The following is a 20,168-nucleotide window of genomic DNA, read 5'->3' on the forward strand; positions in this document are numbered from 1 at the left end:
GGGAAAAACTTTACAGCTCTCCAAACACTCACTGGGAACTTTAACTGGACACTTGAGAGATCAGGTTCAATACAGGACCTTTAATTTAAGTGTTTGCAAAAGTCTGCAAAATTTGGAAAATTTAATTATAGTGTTGTTTCCTTCTGTGACAAAGACAGGAGGAATAAAATACAGTTTTGCTATTGTTTACACTTCTTGGATATATCTTTTGGTGCAACCAAGATTAATCACTTTGTTTCTGTTAATTTGTATAACTACACTTGCTCTGTGCTGTGGAAAGAGACTGAAGTTTGACACTTCCCCTGAGAATCCCACTGATGCTATGAGAACATATCACCCCTCTGACTACATTTGAAGGGTTCTTCCATTTATTGCCCCAAATAAACCAACTTTGCCTCTGATAATAAGCTTTTCACCTCTGACATCAGAAGAGAAGCTGGCTCTCCTCATTGTTAGAGGAGGAGAAATGCTTTGCATGGAAATACATTTATTTGTTAGAAGCCCAGCTGTGTGAGGATTTTGGGATTGTATGAATTACTGAAAGACTGGCACACAGAGTTAGTTTCCATGTTTCATATGCATTCAAACTCTTCCCTATACTGTTTTTCTTCCAAAGCAAGGTAATTAATTCGTTTCATACAGTGTGTTTTTCTCTTCACTGTACAAAAGCTGCATCTCTGCTCTTTCCCCCTCCTCCATGGATGTGCCCACAGTGCCAACCAGCATTTCCTCCTCCCTGAGCAGGGTGTGGGTGTCCTCTCATCCTCTCCCACACACAGTCTAGGGCAGAGGTTTGTTTACCTGCTTTTTTCCTCTGTAATGTGTTGCTCTCCCCTGTAAAAGCAGCTTACAGAAAGCAACTGCCTTTGGATTGAAATGAGTTCTGAATGATTTCCAGATGGTAATTTTTGTGATCTGCATTTAAGTTGGTTTTTTTTTTTTTCCCCTAAAGCATTTACTGGCTATTTTTGCACAGATTCTCTGTTTGTTTACATATATACTGTGGTATATAGTGAAGTCAGTGATTTTTCTTTTCCTTTTTCTCCTTACACTGTTCTGTCTTTAAAATATTTATGCAGCAATTTGTCTGAAATGCCCAGGGGATATTGTTTGTTTGTTTTACTACAGCATGATAACTAATCCTTCCAAGATTATTGTTTAAATTCTTTTTTCCTTTCTTGTGATATCTTAAGTAGAGAATTACAGTGGGTTAAGAAATCAGATATGCTTTGCTGCACTGAGGAAATATTGTCTGTAGGTCTTAGATATACAAATATTGTTTAGCCATGCTCTGTGTGTCATACTAGATGGTACAAAACGCAGGATCAACACAAATGGAGTCCTTCAGAAGGGAGCAATGCTGTTAAATAACATTCCCTGTGGGGGAATGGCTTTGGACTCCTGTTAAAGCCAGCCTTTGAAATCTTATATCAATAAAATATTGCCATGGCAGGGAAGGTCAGTTTATGAAATGAGTACAAAAACTTGTATTCTCTTTACTTTAACAGCAAGGGTAATTTCTACCAGTTGGCACAGGATTCATTTCCTGTAACAGAAAGCAGGATTTCCTAAATTTGTTTCCTGTGCACGCTGCCATTTAGAAGTCTTGAAGTATCTTTATTCAGATATCAGTTACAGCCTTGGGGCTCTTCGAGCTAGTTGTCAGTTGTGGCCATACAGTAACTAACAGGGGAAATGAAATAGATATAATCTGATCAGAGATAAGAGTGCCTGAGATTCCTGGGCAAACAGTCTTTAACCCTGACAACCCTCCACAGCTGCCAGGACATGAAAGGGTGCACGGATCAATTGGTCTCTGCCTGCTGTCTGCCTGCCCAGGCAGCCCTGAATGGGGCTCTGCAGAGCAACTCATGGCACGCAAGGATCAATTTGTCTCTTTAGAATGAAATTTATTAGTCGATATCCACTTCAGTGGTGGCTTGGGTAATTTAATTGTCGGAAAGAGCAAAGTTTGGGGATGGTGTGCTGAGCTGCTGGAGCTGCTCTGCTTTGTAGTGCTCAGATCAGTGTCGGGCTTGGCCTGGATGGAGCTGGAAAATCCAGGCGTGTGGTCACTTTATTGATTTCCCTCCTCAGTGAGCATGTTTGGTGGAGGTGTTTGAGGGCCTTCAAGCCTCTTTTAAATCTCAGTCTAAGCTGTTAACGTATTTTTGCATGTTGGATGTTTCTCATCTTTTCACTGTGGCTTGAGAGCACCTCTAGTTATCTGTTTGTACAACACAGAATAAACCTCCTCTGTCTCACGTGGAGCCAGGACATGCTCCCTGTCCCAGGTGCCTGGACTCTGCCAGAAGAGCTGTCGGTGCTTCTGTTGCCATTGTTTTTTCCACTGGTGCCACTGCACTTCCTAAAGGCCAGGCCCATTGTATTCCCTGTTGAGTGGAGACAGTAATGTCAATGCTTTTAGTACCTCTGATGGGAACACTTCAAAATGACATCACTGTCTCTCTCAGTAGTTATTCATTAAGTACTGTAGAGGCTGGGAAGTGGCACGTTCATGGAGTCAACCCCTGGCTCCCGTGGTTCACCTGGAGGTGAGACAGGACCCACGCCTGCTCAGGAGCAGCATGGAAAAAGGGGATTTCTTTTATTCTTCTTCCCCTCCCACTGAGGTACCATTTCAGGGCCATCCCCAGTTCCTGCTGCTCTGCAGTCAATTAGTTTGAAGTGTGTCCCGTACATGATGTAGCATCTCTGACTGCTCATCCATTTGGTCCTCTGTACAAGACTTTTCTTTCTGGAGGTTTAAAGCTTCCTGATGTAGGATTTAAATGAGATACTGGCAGGGAAGGAGGGAGGAGGTGTCTGTAAAAAGGAGGTGCAGAACTGGGAGCAGAGATTTGTGTCTCCAGGCATTTGCAGGTTACCCACATGGACAAATCAACAGCCAGTGCTGGTCAGGCTGGGTTGTGAGCAATTCTCAGTAATTATTTATTAACCAAAGTATTAGAAACCCAAGCTCCATCTCTGCTCTGGGAGACTGTTAGGAGGATTATCTAACTGCACACTTTAATGCACTGAGGATGGCTTGAAGAGACTTTTTCAAAGATAAGCTTGAAAGAGCCTTTGATTTGTAATCTTTGAGTAAGCCTGCAAAAACTTGCTAATATTAAACCAAATATTGATTCAAATTGACTTAAAGGTCTTTCAAGGCAAAGCCAACTCAACCACTTTTTGAGTTTTATTTTAATCTGACAATTTAAGACTACTTTATGAAACAAAAAGTTTATTCTAAGTTTTCTTTTATGCCTAATTTTGAATTAAAGGGATCTGAGTTCACAGAAGATTCTCCAATTAGACCCAACTGGGTCAATTCTTTTAACAAGATCTAGACCCAATATAAGAATTTACAGGTTCCACTTTTATTTGTATCTCACGTTTGTGATTTCCCAAAATAAATTTCATTTCTTTCCAAGGCATTTGTGGTCACTTAAAGGCAGAAGCTGAAAGGCATAAGGTATAATTAATCTTCAAGTCAGCAGCAACCATGTCTCCAGTGCTCTCCTGCCTTTGAAAATGTCATTGTAAAACACTTCCAGTATTTCATGTCTGTTTGGAGAAAGTATCCCTTGATCCTTTCTGGAGGCCAGTGATATATGGGCTCGTGTCAGCTGCTGCTCCCATCTGTTACTGCCCAGACAGCTTCTAGAGTTAAGTCTCAGCAAGCTCAGTCTTAGATGGATGTGTCAGCTGAGGTGGGGATTCTGGGGGGATTGTCAGGGAAGCAAAATAAAGGCTTTGGTCTTCTGTCCTGACTCAGCTGCAGTCTAGTGAAAGCTAGGAAAGAATTCAGTGCTGTAGGTCCTTAAATACTGGAAGCTGCAATCAAAATGATACTCACCTAAGTTCAGTTAAATGACTTCTGGTGTGTGCCTTGAAAAATCTGAGGTTGATTTAGGGTTTTTTTGTTTGTTTTGTTTTGATTTTCAGTATTTTTAATGTTTAGGGAGAAGGGCTCTGCTAAGAAGTGTCTGAGCCTGCCTTCAGCTGCCTTGCTGATCACTACAGAGCTTGAAAGGTGTTGATGAACTGTTAGTACTGAACAGATAGATAATAACAGAGCTCATTTTGTTTGCTTGCTTTTTGAATATGAATTTTTAATGGGCTGCATTAGTGTTTCTAGCTTTGATATTTTAAATCCAGAGTGAATTCATTGGTTTGAATTCCTGTTTTCATAAACAGCAAGCTGGGACATAGCACTTTCAAAAAGGAAGTGTTTTTAGGAAAAGGAAGTGTTTTTAGCACTTCAAAAAGGAAGTGTTTTTACCAAATGTGCCCAAGGAGGTTTGGGTACCACAGGGCTGGGCAGAGAGTCCCTGTGCCTGCCCTTGTTCCTTTGGAACAGAATCCCAAAATCATTTAGGTTGGAAAAGACCTCCCAGACCATGGAGTCCAACCTGTGCCCGATCCCCACCTTGTCACCCAGCCCAGAGCACTGAGTGCCATGTCCAGTCATTCCTTGTACACCTCCAGGGATGGGGACTCCAGCACCTCCCTGGGCAGCCCCTTCCAATGCCTGACCACCCTTTCCATGAAGAAATTCCTCCTCATGTCCAATTGAACATGGCAGTCGAAGGGTGATCACCTCTTGCTGAGGGTCTAGGACAGCCTGGCAGCTGAACCAGACAGGAGCTGGGCTGCCCAAACCACGAAAATACTGTTAGTAAGCCTCTAAATCATGGAAAACCACTAGGAAGAGGCATAGAGGAGCACCTGTATTTATCAACAGATCTATTTGATAGCACCATTAATGACTAATGAATTCTCTGCACCCCCCCCCACTATCCCTTCCCCTCATGGTGGGCTCTGGGTGCCCTCACCGTGTCCTCCTCCCCTCAGGTGGCCCTGGTACAGTGGACCGAAAGCGTGGGCTTGACGCTGGTGGGCAGAGACCAGTCCTCCGTGCAGCTGAGGACCCCGGGCGGCCACATCCTGAACTTCACCATCCTCCAGATCTTCCCCTTCACCTACGAGAGCAAGCGCATGGGCATCATCGTCCGGGTGAGCTCCGTGTCCTGCGGGATCTCCTGTCAGTCACAGAATCACAGGATGGGTCTGGCTGGAAGGGACCACAGGGGGGCATCTGGTCCAACCTCCCTGCTCAGACAGGGTTATCCCAGAGCAAATGGCATGGGATTGTGTTCAGATGGTTCTGGAATGTCTCCGGTGAGGGAGGCTCCGCACTGTCACTGGGCAAAACATGAAGGGAAACCCATCAAACATCTATGTCCGTGCCACTGTCGTGCTGGCAGAGCTGAGAGGGTTGTGGGATGGACTGGGGCTGTGAATGAACCCTGGTCACAAGTGCCTTCCCCCCTCAGGGTCAGCCTGGAGCCAAGCAGGATCACGGGTCCAGCTTACACTGCATCTCCAGAGCATTGTGGGGTACAACAAGGAATGATGGAGAAGGCAGCAAGTGGGAAGGAGGGAGGGGATTCTCAACTGATGCCACAACAACTTTAAGATATTGTTAGTGGTTTTGTGAATCTGCTCCCCAGATCCCTGCCAGCCATGAAAAGTCCTCTGAGAGCCTGTGGAAGTACAGCACCACTGGAGGAAGCACTTGGAGCTGCAGGGAGCTGTGGAGATGATTTTTAGTGTGAGCTGTTGGACAGAGCCCACAGCCAGGCTGAGCACACAGTGTCACGAGCAGGGCTTGGAAATAGCTGAGTTAAGGTGAAAGGGAGCAGTTGTGCAAGTACCTCGATCAGCAGCAGGCACTGCACACACTGAATACGTGCCCAGCTGAAATCATACACGACTGTGGCTTTAGATAAAATCTAGTATAAGATCAGAGCCTCAGAGAAAAAAAATACTTTAAAAAGAAAGAACAACGACAAAGTGTGCCTAAAAAGAGTTGTAACCATTATCATTGCTAGTTTTTAATATTGACTCTCTAGCACTATGTTAGTAAGATAAACCCCACTGTGGTAAGGCACTGCTGTTTGCCTGTGGAGCAAACAAGTTGAAGCAATCTGAATATTTCTTTTGGAGATAATTAAAACATCCTTGTTATTTTTTTTTACTGAGAGTACAGACAGATAATTGGTACCAGGAATCTAAAACATGAATATGAAACCTATAATCCAGGGTAAGACTGGATTTTTTGGTATCACTCCGTGGGCTCTGCAGCTTTCTTATTTAGGGTGGGGAGAATAGTGGGGGGGGGGGGGGGTTTATTTATTTATTTATTTTATTTTTTCCCTCCCCTATTCCCTTTGCAGTAAAACTGGGTTACACTGTGTTTATTTGAAGTATCTGGAAGCAGGTTGTAAAAATTTCCTCTGCCTGAAATTTTCTCATCTAAGTGGAAGACAGTCCTCTTTTTTTTTTTTGCCTTTTGGATTTGAAGCTTATTCCTTTTAAATTATCTATTGTCCACCTTCTCCCCCATTAGGAAGAAATTCTCCAGTTTGTATTTCTGTATTTAGGATATTTCTGCTGGCAAAAACAGCAAAACTTCCACTTGTGATCAGTGGGAGCAACATCAGGCCCAGATCCTGACTGTAAATACTTTTAAAGAAGCATTGGTCTCTCTCTGTTGTGCTTGTTAATTGAGTGTTTTTATTTTGTAGCTGTTCAGCTGCTCTAAGCCACTAAAATCAGCTCCCTCTCTACCCTGTGCAGAGTTAGGGTTGAATAGCAGATATTGGCTGCCTGGGTATTACTTTGCCATGTTCCTGTATATTCCAAAATAAGATTTTCAATCAGGGTTTTCACTTTCATTTAAAAAAAACTAATTTATAAGTAGTTATCAAGTAAAATTTACTTTGTTTAAACTGATATGTGTGCATGTTTAGGTGCTCATTTGGTTTTGATCCACAGCTTTCAAAGTGTTTACCTCTTCAGTGTATCTTCTAAAACTCTGCTACTTGTTTAAAAAACAAAAATAAGGGGAAGGAAAGTAGCTGAAGTATCCAGAAGAAAAAACACAGAGTGATGAGGCAGGAAGGGAAATGAAGCTGCACTCACCATTGTAGTGAGTAGAATCCAAATGGTAAAGTTTTCTGCTCAGCTATGCAGGTATTGCCCATTCTTATAAGCTGCAGGTTTTTGGCTGTTGGGAGCCCCTGTGATCACATTGCCAGGCTTCCTGTACAACCTGGGGATGGAGTTTCAGCAAGTGATTCCTGTGCCCAGCCCAGCAGTGCTGTTCCTGCAGTCCCTGGCAGGCACCCGTCTCCCCCGTGCATCCCGTCTGCTCTGGCTCCTATGAAAAGATCCCCTTCAACATATAACTTTTAGGAAATAGAGTAATAGTTAATATTGAAAGCAAGTAGCAGATGTTGCCTGGCTTGGGGTATTTTTTCAATATCTGCTTGTTTCCTTGTGATCAACTGTCATTTCTGTACCTGATTATTTCAGTTCTAAGAAGTCCTGTTTAACTCAAGCAGCTTCTTCACCATTCTGTGCACTGACTTATCTTCCTCTTTGAAGAAGACCTGTTTGTTTGACCACAATATTTTCCATTCTTCTTTTTCTTTGCATTTTTTTCCCCTTACCCCTGTGGAATGATCTTTGTTGTACAGCAAAGATAGTGCTATTGTCATATCTGGAATTGAAAGAAGCCTTTGAACTGTGGCCAGAGTCAGACCACGGTGGAAAAAGATGCTTCTCCAAAACAATATAACTGGCAAAACTCTGAGTAGATTTATAGTGTGATCTTGCCATAATATGAGAACGCACTAACCTCCTACTGAACTCAGGGAGAGGAAATGACTAATGCAAGGAGATAGCTGATACAGTATTTATATTGGACAAAAAATCTAAACTATCCTAAGCCAGTTCTGCAGCACGGGAAGTGGAGTCTTTATTCAGTTTCCTACAGAGATGTTGTTAGACAGTCTTTAATCAAATAATTTCATAGATAAACCTTTACCTTTGGCTACTGCCAAAAACGTTGTGTTTTATTTAAGCAGATTCTACTTGTTTTGGTAGAGTGACACCTTTTCCTCTGGGGATGTGGGATGTGTGTCTGTCGGTATATGAAGGCTGGATGTTTCAGGACCTTGAAAACCATGATTAGGATTAATTATAAGAATCTTCCTTGTGACTATCTCTGTGAGCTTGGCAAAAGTGGTCAGTAAAGAAGTTTCATTATCCTTGGCTACTTCTTAATTTGCCCAGCAAAGATACTTCCTTTCTTTGCAGGTTTAGTTTCCACATCGGGTGCTGCTTTTATTTTTTCCCTGTGGATATAAACTCTATTTTGCCACAGGACATGAGGCTTTTATTTGCTGACTCAAACTATTTGTATATGAGCACCTCCACCACTAGTTTCTGTAATGATGGAACAAACTGATCCATCTATTAGTGAGAGATTGAAGTGTCTGCTATTCTTTCCTTTCATTTCTTTTTTTCTGAAGTACTTTGCCCCCTTCATTCACAGCTGTCTATTGCAGACCTTTCTGGGCTTTTTGGTTTTGCGTGTTCACTTTGTTTTCTTCCTATCCCTGGTGGCTATCTTGGTTTACAGAGCAGTTTGTTCCTTACTCATTGTTTTGTCTCCTTTGAGGAAATTGCCAGCGTTTCCATTAGCTTGTAATACTAATGCCTGTGGCCTCCTTAGGTATCTGCCTGGTTAGAAGGGATTTTTTAATTTGTGGTAATGTAAATATGCATTGCTTGCAGCCTATAAATTGCTTGTATCAGATAAGGCAGGCAGCAACCTGACCTTTCTGTGGCAAGCAGAAGCTTTAATTTTGCTTATACCATGTAATGTAACAGAGGGGGTAAATTAGAGTGATTTTTGCTCTGTTAAGCTTCATGCATCTGTTTTATTGTTTCAGGTGAGCATGAAATACATTTTCAAGGTGAGGGCTAGAGGTTATTCTGAGGGCACACACAGTCAGGATTGAGAGGTGTCTGTGTGGAGATGCCATGTGGCTGATTAAAAAGCTGATCCTCCTTGTCTAAACGTTAATTCCTGCTGCAAGTAACTGAGTTGGAATTGAATAAACATCTCCTTTTAGCCCCAGACAAGATGCTGAGCCAGGTGGACCTCCAGCCTGACCCAGCACAGACATTTCTGTGACTGTTGTGCTGAGAACTCATCATTAACTTGCTGAGGCCCCTCCAAATCTGCCAGTACTGGCCCAACTTAGACTGTTCTGTTTCTTATCTGCAGGATGAATCTACAGGAGAGATCACCTTCTATATGAAGGGGGCAGATGTGGTGATGGCTGGAATTGTGCAGTACAACGACTGGCTGGAAGAGGAGGTACAGTGCTGTCCCTCCTGTGCTTGGGGGGTTACTCATGAGGGGGTTTTTCTCCTTCCAGAAAAACACCTGACAAAGCCTGCTAAAATATCTGTAAGCCAGAAGGTCACTGATCTTGGCAATTCATTGGATTAACCTTCAGCCAATTATATATGTAATAACAAGGAAGTCAAGTGGCAAGTTCAGCATATTTAGTGCAGAATAAGTCCTGTAAATAAAATGGGTTTAGCTCAAAAACTGATTGACACTCACTGAATTTATCTTGGACTTGATTCTGTGTTTGGATCTATTTTAGACTGAAAGGTCTAATTTCAAAACTACATTTGGGATCTTGGTACTGGGACATGTTTGTCGGGTTAGTAGTAATGGTAGCACAAAGTTCATAGAATCACAGAATAGTTTGGGTTGGAAGAGACCTTAAAGCCCATGTCATTCCAACCCCCTGCCATGGGCAGGGACACCTTCCACTAGACCAGGTTGCTCCAAACCCCATCCAACCTGGCCTTGAGCACTTCCAGGGATGGAGCATCCTAACGGTAGCTTCAATTGCTGATTTTCTGGTGTTCACAGAAATAATAATTATTTTAAAAGAGTTGATGGCCAAAGATGTGAAGTCTGCAAATCACAGGCTTTTGTCCTTTTACTTAAGAGACAGAGACAATTAAATCAATGGGATTGTTTTTGCCACCCTGGTATAGCAGAGAGGACATTTTTCTTTCTGATCACTGGCATAGGTTACAAACCATTGCAGATCTCCTTTTTTTTTCTCATGTTTATCATGCACTTTATCAGACATTATAGACTCACTCGAGTTGCTCAAATGGGATGGTTATTTTCTTAACCTGCTATCTTACATTGGCATCTCCACATTGCTGTGCATAAATCATCTTACTGGAGGTGGAGTTTCTGGTTTACAATGTGATCCTTCTTTCCAGTGTGGTAACATGGCTCGGGAAGGCCTGAGGGTTCTTGTTGTAGCCAAGAAGTCTCTGACAGAAGAGCAGTATCAGGACTTTGAAGTAAGTTTTTATTTGTTTTTTTTTCCCCCTGTGTTTTTAAACAATCACTGAAGTGATTCTCACAGAGCTCTCGTGATAATGCTGCCTCTCATCTCCCTCCTGCTTCTGCTAGAATTGTCATTCATCAATGTCTTGATGTTCTTTTAATCAAAGTTGCTTTTTAAGTGATATGTATAAAACTTGGATCCCAGCCAGGACCCTCCAAAGCAGTTCCTGAATCCTGCCTTCTAATCTCTTGTGGTTATAAATTCTGCAATCGTTAATAATTTGTTAGACAAGTAGTGTTTGTATTGGGAAATGTGTTGGCTTTTAATTTCCATTTTTGTATTCTGATATCCAGGGGAACTACTAACAGCCTGAATATAACCCATTCAGGCTTCATGGAAACACAGGCTTCATGCATGGGTTTGCTAGATGGGTCTCTACACACAGCACTTGACTTGCTTACTCCAGGCAGGAGAATGTAAAGGAGAACTGTTTATTTAAATGCAGAGATGTGATAGTGGAAATGCTTAGGATTCTCAGTTGCCATCATTTGTAGATGTGTTAGTTGCAGAACCTTGGTTAGACCTGTGGTGTGAGGGAGTTGCTTCCAGGATTTCTGCAGGTGCCACTCCAGCAGCTGCTGTGCCTTTGTGTGCTCAAGGCCATGCTGTGCACCTGAAGGAACACTGGGACAAAATGGTAACAACGCCCTGAAGTATTTCCCACCTTATGCTGTAACACACACCTCATGTTCACCAGCCCTCACAGGTGGCATCTCTGCATCATGGAGTGGCCTGGGTTGGAAGGGACCTTAAAGACCATCTCATTCCAACACCCTGGCGTGGGCAGGGACACCTCTCCCTAGACCAGGTTGAATGCCTGTTATCAGAGGGAGGTTCAGTGGTTGACCCTCATGCTGGTTAGCCCAGTTTGCCACAAAAGCAGAGGCTGACTGTGGCTGTGCCTGCTCTGCCCTCAGGCCCGGTACATCCAGGCGAAGCTGAGCGTGCACGACCGATCCCTGAAGGTGGCCACGGTCATCGAGAGCCTGGAGATGGAGATGGAGCTGCTGTGTCTCACCGGGGTGGAAGATCAGCTGCAGGCCGATGTCAGACCCACGCTGGAGACGCTGAGAAATGCTGGCATTAAGGTCTGCCTAACCCAGTTTTCCTGCTAGCAGGAATGCTTAGACCCTCTGGAGGACATGGCACTGTCCTACAGACGGTAAATAAAGGGAGTCTGGGGGCCCTGTCAAGGTGAACACTTCACCAGATGCCCTTTGTGATGGGGCTGGGTGATATGTTTTAAACATCGCTTTGGGAACAGAACATGCTGGAAGTAGTAAATGTTGCCTGAACACATGAAAGCGTGCCACCTCTTGTGCTTTTCTTCCCCTAACACGCTCTGGGTCCTCCTGCCCAGACAGGGAATGTGAAGGCAGGAGGGTGGGGAACTACAGGAGACTTTTGGGCAATTCCTTCTTTCAAGTAGTTGCATGAAAAAAGACAGGTTTGGATGTGTTTGGTCTGTGGTGCTGGGGTTGGAGCTGTGAATATCCACATTTTCAGTAGCCACTAGAGGGGAGTCTGAGCCAAGAGAATCAAGGATTGGATTTTTTTTCCCCAGCTTTCTGAGCTCTGGCATCTCAGACACCTGGAGCCTGAGCTATGCTCAATGGTGAGGGAGCTGCTGTGCTGCCTATCTAGTTTCTCTCTCTGAAAACTTATCAGTCAGATCCCAGACTACAAGAGAGGAAAAAAAAAGGATTAAACATTCAGATTTGGGCAAGAAAAGTAGGTTCTGATTTGGGTTTCTCTGCTTTAAGTAGCAAAGTGAGCAAAAAATCTCAAGCCATGCTGTGAATCGAAAGCAGGGCTGTGTGTTTGGGATTTAGGTAGGAAGTGGAATTCAAGGCTTGGAATTCAAGGCTTGGAACAGACTTACAAAAGTGTTTTCTGTTTGGAGCCATCCCTGTAAACAGCAGGGACTTCAGCAGAGGAGTGAGACCAGAGGAATTGGACAGAGTTCCTTAGTGACACTGTGGGTTTATCCCTCCACAGTGTAGTCCTGGACCATCATTCCAAGTGTTTTCCTTTCCTCACTGTTGGCTGTTGGGGTGTGGAACATGTGTCATCACACCGTGAGCACAGCACTGCTGAGCACTCCTTGCACTGGAATGTTCATCAGGGCCTTGCACGCGAGAAATAAATCAAGAGTGAGGGGGGTCTTGCAATTCATGACAGGGACCATCTTGTTAAGATCAGATCTCTTTCCAACCTCAAATTATAATAAGCAAGTCTTTGTGTGGTTTTTATTTTGGTTTTTTTTTCTTGAAGTTTTTTTTCTCATTAAATATTATTGAGCAGTGTCTTGAAAGGTTAAAAACTAGTTGAAAAAAACCAAAACAAACTGATACATTTACACTGTTGAAGGAATTCCCAGCCAGATTATAACATGGTATTGCTGCTGACATTGCATTTTAATTCCCCCCCCCTTGACCAGCACAAAATAAAAGGAGCAGTGTATATTTAAAAAAAAAACCAAACCAAAACTAAAAAAATCCCAAACCTCAAGTAACTTAGTGTGTTCCAGCCATACACATCAGCAGTGAGCTAATCCCAGTTGCATCATCCATATTTCAGGCAGGGCCAGGAGAGGTCTTTCTGCAGCAGGGCCCGCTCGAGAAATGGCTGGGGAGGGACACGTTAACACACACACATACACATTTTTTTAGCTTGTATTTTGTGGGTTTATCAGCAGAATCTTGAAATATTGCAGGTGGGAAAAATGTTATACGTAGTTTGTAACTTCCTTTGCGGTTCAGCCTCTTTAAAAGCTTTGCTTTCTTTCATGTGTGAGAATTTTCTTGTGTGTTTTAAGATAGAGGTTTTTTTAGGAGAATAATTTGTATGTGTATTTTAACAGTCCTTTCATATGCCTGAACTGGCAAGTGGTACTTGTAGATGTCCTGCAGACATGGTTGTTCAGTTTGTATCTAATGCATTAAATATTTGGGTTTTAGGTGTGGATGCTGACAGGGGATAAGTTAGAGACAGCCACGTGTACAGCCAAGAACGCACATTTGGTGACACGGACACAGGACATCCATATATTCAGACTAGTGAGTAACACCCATGTACCCCTCTCACAAGACTTGTTTGGGGCCCGAATTCGGGACAGGAGGAATCCTGAGATCACAACTGTTTTCCAGCAGGATGTTTTTATTCTTTTGACCTGGCTTTCTATCCCCTGAGTTTTTGTTTCTCTGACGGTGTGCTCTGACTCCCTCGGTGTGCTGCCTGTCCTGTCCGTGTTACTTTTGCTCCCTCCGAGACTTTTTGGGTTTTTTTCACCCCAATGAGGCAAACCTTCCCCAGTTCCCATCCTTTTCCCCAGGTGACCAACCGTGGGGAAGCCCACCTGGAGCTGAACGCCTTCCGCAGGAAACACGACTGCGCCCTCGTGATCTCGGGGGACTCCCTGGAGGTAGGCTCCGAACCAGGAACAGCCCCAGAGCTCTGTGGCTGGAGGAAACCTTCCTGCACAGCCATCAGTGACGCCTCTGGTCTCTAAATTAGGTGTGTCTGAAGTACTATGAGTACGAGTTCATGGAGCTGGCCTGCCAGTGCCCTGCCGTCGTGTGCTGCCGCTGCGCCCCGACACAGAAGGCCCAGATCGTGCGGCTGCTCCAGGAGAGGACTGGAAAACTCACCTGTGCAGTAGGTAAGGGACTGGTTTGGGAGCACTGGCCATGTAGGATGGTGTCTGCTATCTCTTGGTGCGGCCTCACCTTGAATATTGTGGCAGTTTCGGGCGCTGCAATATAAGGAAGATATGAAGCCATTAGAGAGAGTCCAGAGGAGCACAATGAAGATGGGAAGGGCCTTGGGGCCTTATGAGGAGCAGCTGAGGGCACTTGGTGTGTTCAGCTGGAGAAGAGGAGACTGAGGGGAGACCTCATTGCAGTTCTAACTTCCTTGGGAGGGGAAGAGAAGGGGCAGGCACTGATCTCTGCTCTGTGGGGACCAGGGACAGGACCCCAGGGAATGGCATGGAGTTGTCAGGGGAGATTTAGGGTGGATATTAGAAAGAGGATCTTCCCCCAGAGGCTGGTTGGGCACTGAACAGGCTCCCCAGGGCAGTGGGCACAGCCCCAAGGCTGCCAGAGCTCAAGGAGCATTTGGATGATCCTCTCAGGCACATGGTGTGACTCTTGGGGATGGTCCTGTGCAGGGCTGAGGGATCATGAAGGGACTGGACTCGATGATCATTGTGGATCCCTTCCGACTCAGCATATTCTGTGATTCTTTTGAGTGAACAGTCCCATGTCATCTCATATCACCTGGAAATGCTGGTTTAGGGAGCAGTGTTTTTGTGGGATGATTGCGAAGATGAAGTTTTTCATATGGAAACTTCAATGACCGACTACTCATGAATATTTCTTGTGGTATCTTTGTAAAACAGAGCTTGAATTTGACCAGGTAAAGTGCCACTGTTAATCTGTGAGCTTTATTTCAGCACTGTAGGTATAATGGTACACCTACAAGTTAGATTAATTGATCAGTGACCTTTGAGTCTGTTAAAACAATTAAGAACTGAAATTCATGATTTTTTATTTAAAATCCTGCTTTTGTGGATAGGGTTCAATGTTCCTTGTAATAATATAGTCTGGTGCAGATGCCTTTGGTGGGATTGCAAGTTGCCCTTGTTGCTTAACTCCCAATGTTGTTTGTGCTCTGTCCTGCAGGTGATGGAGGGAATGATGTTAGCATGATTCAGGAGGCTGACTGTGGGGTTGGAGTTGAAGGAAAGGTGAGATTACCTCATGTTTAATAAGAATTCCTATGGCTGGTTTGCAAGTAACTCTTAAATGAATCCTCAGAAATCTGTGCAAGAAAGTGCACAAGCTCCCACAAGAATAATCATCAGAACAATAGCCTTACCATGAAAAATAATTTGGCTGTAAAGGAGACTACTGTGTAAGGGAGTTCAAATTCATGATTTGGTTCTTGGCAGAATCCCTGCATTTGGGCCACCATGGTTACTTTTTGGGTTTTTAATCATGCCTAGATACTCCAAATGCTGTAGTTATAATTACACTGATAGCATATACCCTACACATACAATTAAAACCTGTTCAGGATACAAACTCTGGGTTAGAACTCTGGCTCCCGCATGTGGAGCTGCCTGGAGCGACGGGAGAGGATTTGGCGGCAGCGACAGACTCTGCAGTGAGCCAAAACATTCACACTGAGTGAACTTTTGAGACTGAAAATTTGTGTTCAGAACTAACTCGATATCAGTGTCACGTTAACATACATGTTGTGAGTCATAATCCAGAGGGTTGCTTAAAATTGGAGGCCAAGGTTCAAATGGGAATTCTCATAGTTTTGCTTTTTGCTTAAAAACCACGGTGGAAGGCAGAAGTGCTGAGGTAATACTCTCCCTCACCTAATGTATTGCAAATATTCTTGGAAATTCTGTCAATAACTAAATAATAATACAGTATTGCTGTGTTTCCAGTAATGAAATGATCTCACTGAGCTTTTACTTGCTGTTGTTCACAGGAAGGAAAGCAGGCATCACTCGCAGCAGATTTCTCTATCACTCAGTTTAAACATCTGGGTCGTTTGCTGATGGTGCACGGAAGGAACAGCTACAAGAGGTCTGCAGCCCTCAGTCAGTTTGTGATCCACAGGAGTCTGTGCATCAGCACAATGCAGGTGAATGGACTGCCATGAGGGTTTTTCCAAAGAAGGGATGAAAAAAGCCAAATCCTAAAGTAAAGGTCTGGTGTGTTTCATTTTGGATGGACCTGTTTGTCCTGAAAATTTTTCATGAGTTGGAACTTAGATTGTTACTTTGGTATGAAAACACATGAGAAAGTTCCTAGTGTTGGACAAATATCAGCAACTTCTCCAAAACTGGACAAACAATATTCTACCTTAGAAAACACTGGTGTGTGCAGAGTGTCATCGCTGTTGTTTGGTAGTGCTTGGAAATGCTCAAAATCAGAAGCAGGAAAATGCTCTCAAGGCTTCTGCTGAGTAAGTGCATTTGTTTTCCAGGTGTGTTTTAACTTTGGTCTCTCACTGTTTGAAGGCCTTAGTTTTGATTTGGAATTCACACCTGTGCAGAGCCTCACTGCAACAAAAATGCGATTGCCAGTTGGCAGGGAGAGTTGAAAGAGATTTTAAAGAGTTTATAAGCCAAATTCTGTTCTTAGCTGTGGTAACTTGAGTGAAAGGTACAGTTAAGGACAGAAGTTACTCTTTGGAAGGTGCTATTTCCACACCACAGTGCACTGATACATTCCTTAAAAATTCTAACATTCCTTAAAAATTCTAAGTATTTTTTTGAGTGAATTACTTGATGTGTTGGAGAAAGCTGGTTCTGCCCTCTTCCCTTTTTAGGATAAATGCATTGGAGAGGGATGCACAGAGACAGAAAGTTCAAACTCAGAGGACAGTCTAGCTAAAAAAAAAAAAAAGAACAGAAAACAAACCTGTAACTTCTGCCAAAAAAAAAATAAAAATCTTGAATTCTTTGGAGTTTTGTATTAATGAGTGTTCACCCTTTTTTACATTGGGAAAGTATCATCCAGGCATAAATAAGGATGCACTTGTCCTTCACAGCATCTGGATGGCTTTGATTGAACCAGTGGACTTTGGAGGAAACTCTTTATGTTCTTTTCTGTGGAATTACATTACAAAAAAGTTTCTAGAACAGCTCTCCAGTGTTTGCTGTTCAATATAACTTCCATCCAAGATTTGCCTAGGAAAAAAAAGGGTTGACATTACATTAGTCTGTCTTCCTTTCAGGAATTTGGAGAACCCACTGCAAGTATGTTCCAGTTTGAACAGAGTATTTTTAAGCTGTTACTTTTACTGCAATATCTTAGTACTTAAAAATCTCATTTCTTTTCTAGGCTGTTTTCTCATCAGTATTTTACTTTGCTTCAGTTCCTCTCTACCAAGGCTTCCTCATCATTGGGTAAGAGTTCACTTTTTTATTAATAGCAAGGAAACCTGTGCACAATGAGTAGATTTGGGCTAATTAACATTGTCCCTCTTCACTCTGTGTTTCACTGCACCACTCCAGGAGATGGATGTGATCCTTGTCCCCTCTCTGCTCCTCTGCTCTGAGCAAATGCAGTGCAGACATTTGTAGAAACCTTTCCAAAAGGTGGTTTGTCACATTTGGAACATGTGAAGCAACCCATTCTCCAGGATCTGTTCCCTGGATTCCAGTAAAATGCAGAGGAACAATTGTTATGGTGTGGTGCCTGCACAGCAGTGAGAGCCAGGGTCCAGCTCCTGACAGTGTCAGAAAGAGGGACAACCCAACCTCTTCAGCAGGTGGAGACAGTTCCTGTCTAAAATATGGGGTTGCAGGTGTAATCCCAGTATGACTTTTTATACTTCTGAGTACATAATTTAAAAAAAAAAAGGCAAATTCATCATGTTTGGCTTCTGAGGCAAACAGAATCAAACCTGAACAGAGCAGGTTTTGGGGTGGGGACAGGTCTGTCCTTGGCTCCATTAATAACCCAGTAACACCAGTTGCATCACCTGAAGCAATTACCTGTGTGAGTGTTCCTGATCAAAAGTCACTCAAAAAGCCAATCCTGCAGCTTTGCCCTACATGCAAAACTCTGGTGTGTTCCCTTTGCAAGTTTTTATAATGTCTACATTATTTGGCACCTAAAGACTGGCATTTTTGTTTGCTCATCTACACCTGAGATAATTTACTTGTCTTCTACCTTCTTCCCAGGTACTCCACAATTTACACAATGTTTCCAGTGTTTTCTCTTGTCCTGGACAAGGATGTTAAATCTGAAGTTGCAATGTTGTACCCAGAGCTCTACAAAGATCTACTTAAGGTGGGGGAGACTCTTGTTTGTCTGTTTTGGCTTAAGGCAAGGTCCCCATCTTGATTTGAAACTCTCTAAATGTGTAAAGTCAAATATATTGTCAAGAAATCCAGAATTTCATCAGGCATTTTCAAGCAAAATTGTTTTAAAGGCAAATTTGAATTAATAGATAGAACCAGATTTCCTGGCAGATACTTATTGAATGCTACATGAAATGCAATTTATTAAAAACGGCTGGGGAAGTAGAAGTTCCATTCTGTGGGAAATTCTAAGGATTTAATATTACCACTTTCTTCCAAAATAAAGGGAAAAGAGAAATTGTCAGGGATTTGGAGCTATCCTGAAGCCAGAAAAAAGAATGAGGGGAAGGGATATGCTCATTTGATTGAGGGGGGGGTTTCTATAGAGCTTCCTCCATAGAAATTTACCTTGAGGATGATCTAAAGGCACTTAAAGCTTTGCTTGCTGTGCCATTTTTGTAGCTTTAGCATCAAAGTCATGTCCTTCTCCTTAGACAAAGAAAAGTTCATTTGATGTTTACCATAGAAATATCAGGCAGGTAAACCTTGTGTTAGGTTCCTTTTTATTTTTTATTCTTCCTCCCTGGAAAATATTCTGAATAACTGGGGTATGCAGCCTGGGAACATCTTTCTTAATTGAAGGAAAGGGTGGACTGAGTCTTCAACATATCCTTTCCCTCAAGGATTTCTGTTAAACAGATACTCTCAGAAGCAAAGCCTGTTTTTCCAGCAGCCTCAATAAGTCTCCATCTGGTTTCACTTGTATGTTGTCTCTTATGTCATAAACCACTAATTCTTCAGCCATCCTTAGGCCTGGTCTAAACATAGGAGTTTTTTGTACTGGTATAGCTGTGTTGGCTGGAGATGCTTTTTTTAAAACCTATCTGCCTTCAATATGATGGTGATTTGTGTGTGTCTAGAAAAATAATATCAATATATTCACATATATGTCTGTACACACATCTTATATATCACAGTACAGTGACTAAACTCCTGAGACATCTTTGCACTGAATTAACTGTGTGTGCAGTGAGGATGGGGCTGTGCTGTGTGAGCAGTTGAGCTTCCATAGTCCCAGGTCTCCTTCGTGCACCCACAAAAATGAGAATAAAGAGAGAGTAACTCAAGGCTGGTTGATTTGTTTTATTTATTTATTTTCCCCTCAAATCATCTTCAAATTCTGTTTTATTAATTTCTGAGTTGATCTGTAAGTGACTGTTCATAAAAGAAAACCCCAATGGAGCTTTGTCTTCTTTTCCCCCCCAGGGACGACCGTTGTCATACAAAACGTTTTTAATATGGGTCTTAATAAGCATCTATCAAGGTAAGAAATTAACTTCTGCTTGTGCCTTGAGATGTTTTAATGTATCTGAATATCTAATTTTTGGTATTGCAGGAAGTTAAGTGAGGCATGAAGTGAATTTCACAAATATCCTTGTGATAATGATTTTTTTTTTTGTCTCAGAAAGTGTCGGTAGCGTTACTAAAGGAAGAAATTATCTAAAATCTAATATTGGCAGCAGTTTGTCAATCCTGTTCTAGACAGAGATGTAGAAGTTCAAACCGTCATTGGAACCACCATCCTTTGCAATTTTGTGCAAGTTCCTTTCAGTGCTGTAGTTGCTCCAGCAGTAAAGTAGAGCTTATGGCTCTCCCCTTCTTTTGAAAAAACTCAATTCCATAGATTTTGTCAAATCTAGAGATTTTGCAGATTATTGACAACATGCAAAATACAGCATTTGTAGCTTCTGATTTTACTCAAAACCTGTTTAATGGAAGTGGCAATAGTTCTGGTTGCTTCACAACCATCTGTACTGAAGGGTTAGAGTAGAGCTCAGGTTCTTGATCATATCCCATACACTCTAGTTAGGCTACTAAAGCAGTTAAGTAAATGCCTTAATTAAAGTGCATGCAGTTTCCAAAAGTGAGTGTAGTAATGGGGGTATATGTCTAAGAAGGTCTTTTCTTTAATTTTGTCTTTTTTTTTTCGTAAAGTAACCTCAAACTCAAATACTTTCTAAAAGTGTCAA

The 20,168-nt window shown here is 42.7% G+C and overlaps 1 protein-coding gene across 3 annotated transcripts in view; it reads left to right on the top strand.

The window, feature by feature from the left end:
* ATP9A (ATPase phospholipid transporting 9A (putative)) overlaps nucleotides 1-20,168 on the top strand; it is a 63,775-nt gene that overhangs the window by 36,075 nt on the left and 7,532 nt on the right. For all 3 annotated transcript variants that reach the window (XM_064674193.1, XM_064674191.1, XM_064674194.1), the window contains exons 15-26: nucleotides 4,861-5,022; nucleotides 9,149-9,241; nucleotides 10,177-10,260; nucleotides 11,225-11,395; nucleotides 13,268-13,366; nucleotides 13,642-13,731; nucleotides 13,824-13,968; nucleotides 14,993-15,057; nucleotides 15,813-15,968; nucleotides 17,174-17,238; nucleotides 18,019-18,127; nucleotides 19,405-19,462. In XM_064674193.1, coding sequence (XP_064530263.1) covers nucleotides 4,861-5,022; nucleotides 9,149-9,241; nucleotides 10,177-10,260; nucleotides 11,225-11,395; nucleotides 13,268-13,366; nucleotides 13,642-13,731; nucleotides 13,824-13,968; nucleotides 14,993-15,057; nucleotides 15,813-15,968; nucleotides 17,174-17,238; nucleotides 18,019-18,127; nucleotides 19,405-19,462 — 1,297 coding nt within the window. The remainder of the gene's footprint in view (nucleotides 1-4,860; nucleotides 5,023-9,148; nucleotides 9,242-10,176; nucleotides 10,261-11,224; nucleotides 11,396-13,267; nucleotides 13,367-13,641; nucleotides 13,732-13,823; nucleotides 13,969-14,992; nucleotides 15,058-15,812; nucleotides 15,969-17,173; nucleotides 17,239-18,018; nucleotides 18,128-19,404; nucleotides 19,463-20,168) is intronic.

Source organism: Pseudopipra pipra, chromosome 17 (genome assembly GCF_036250125.1).
Source record: "Pseudopipra pipra isolate bDixPip1 chromosome 17, bDixPip1.hap1, whole genome shotgun sequence".
Lineage (NCBI taxonomy): Eukaryota > Metazoa > Chordata > Aves > Passeriformes > Pipridae > Pseudopipra > Pseudopipra pipra.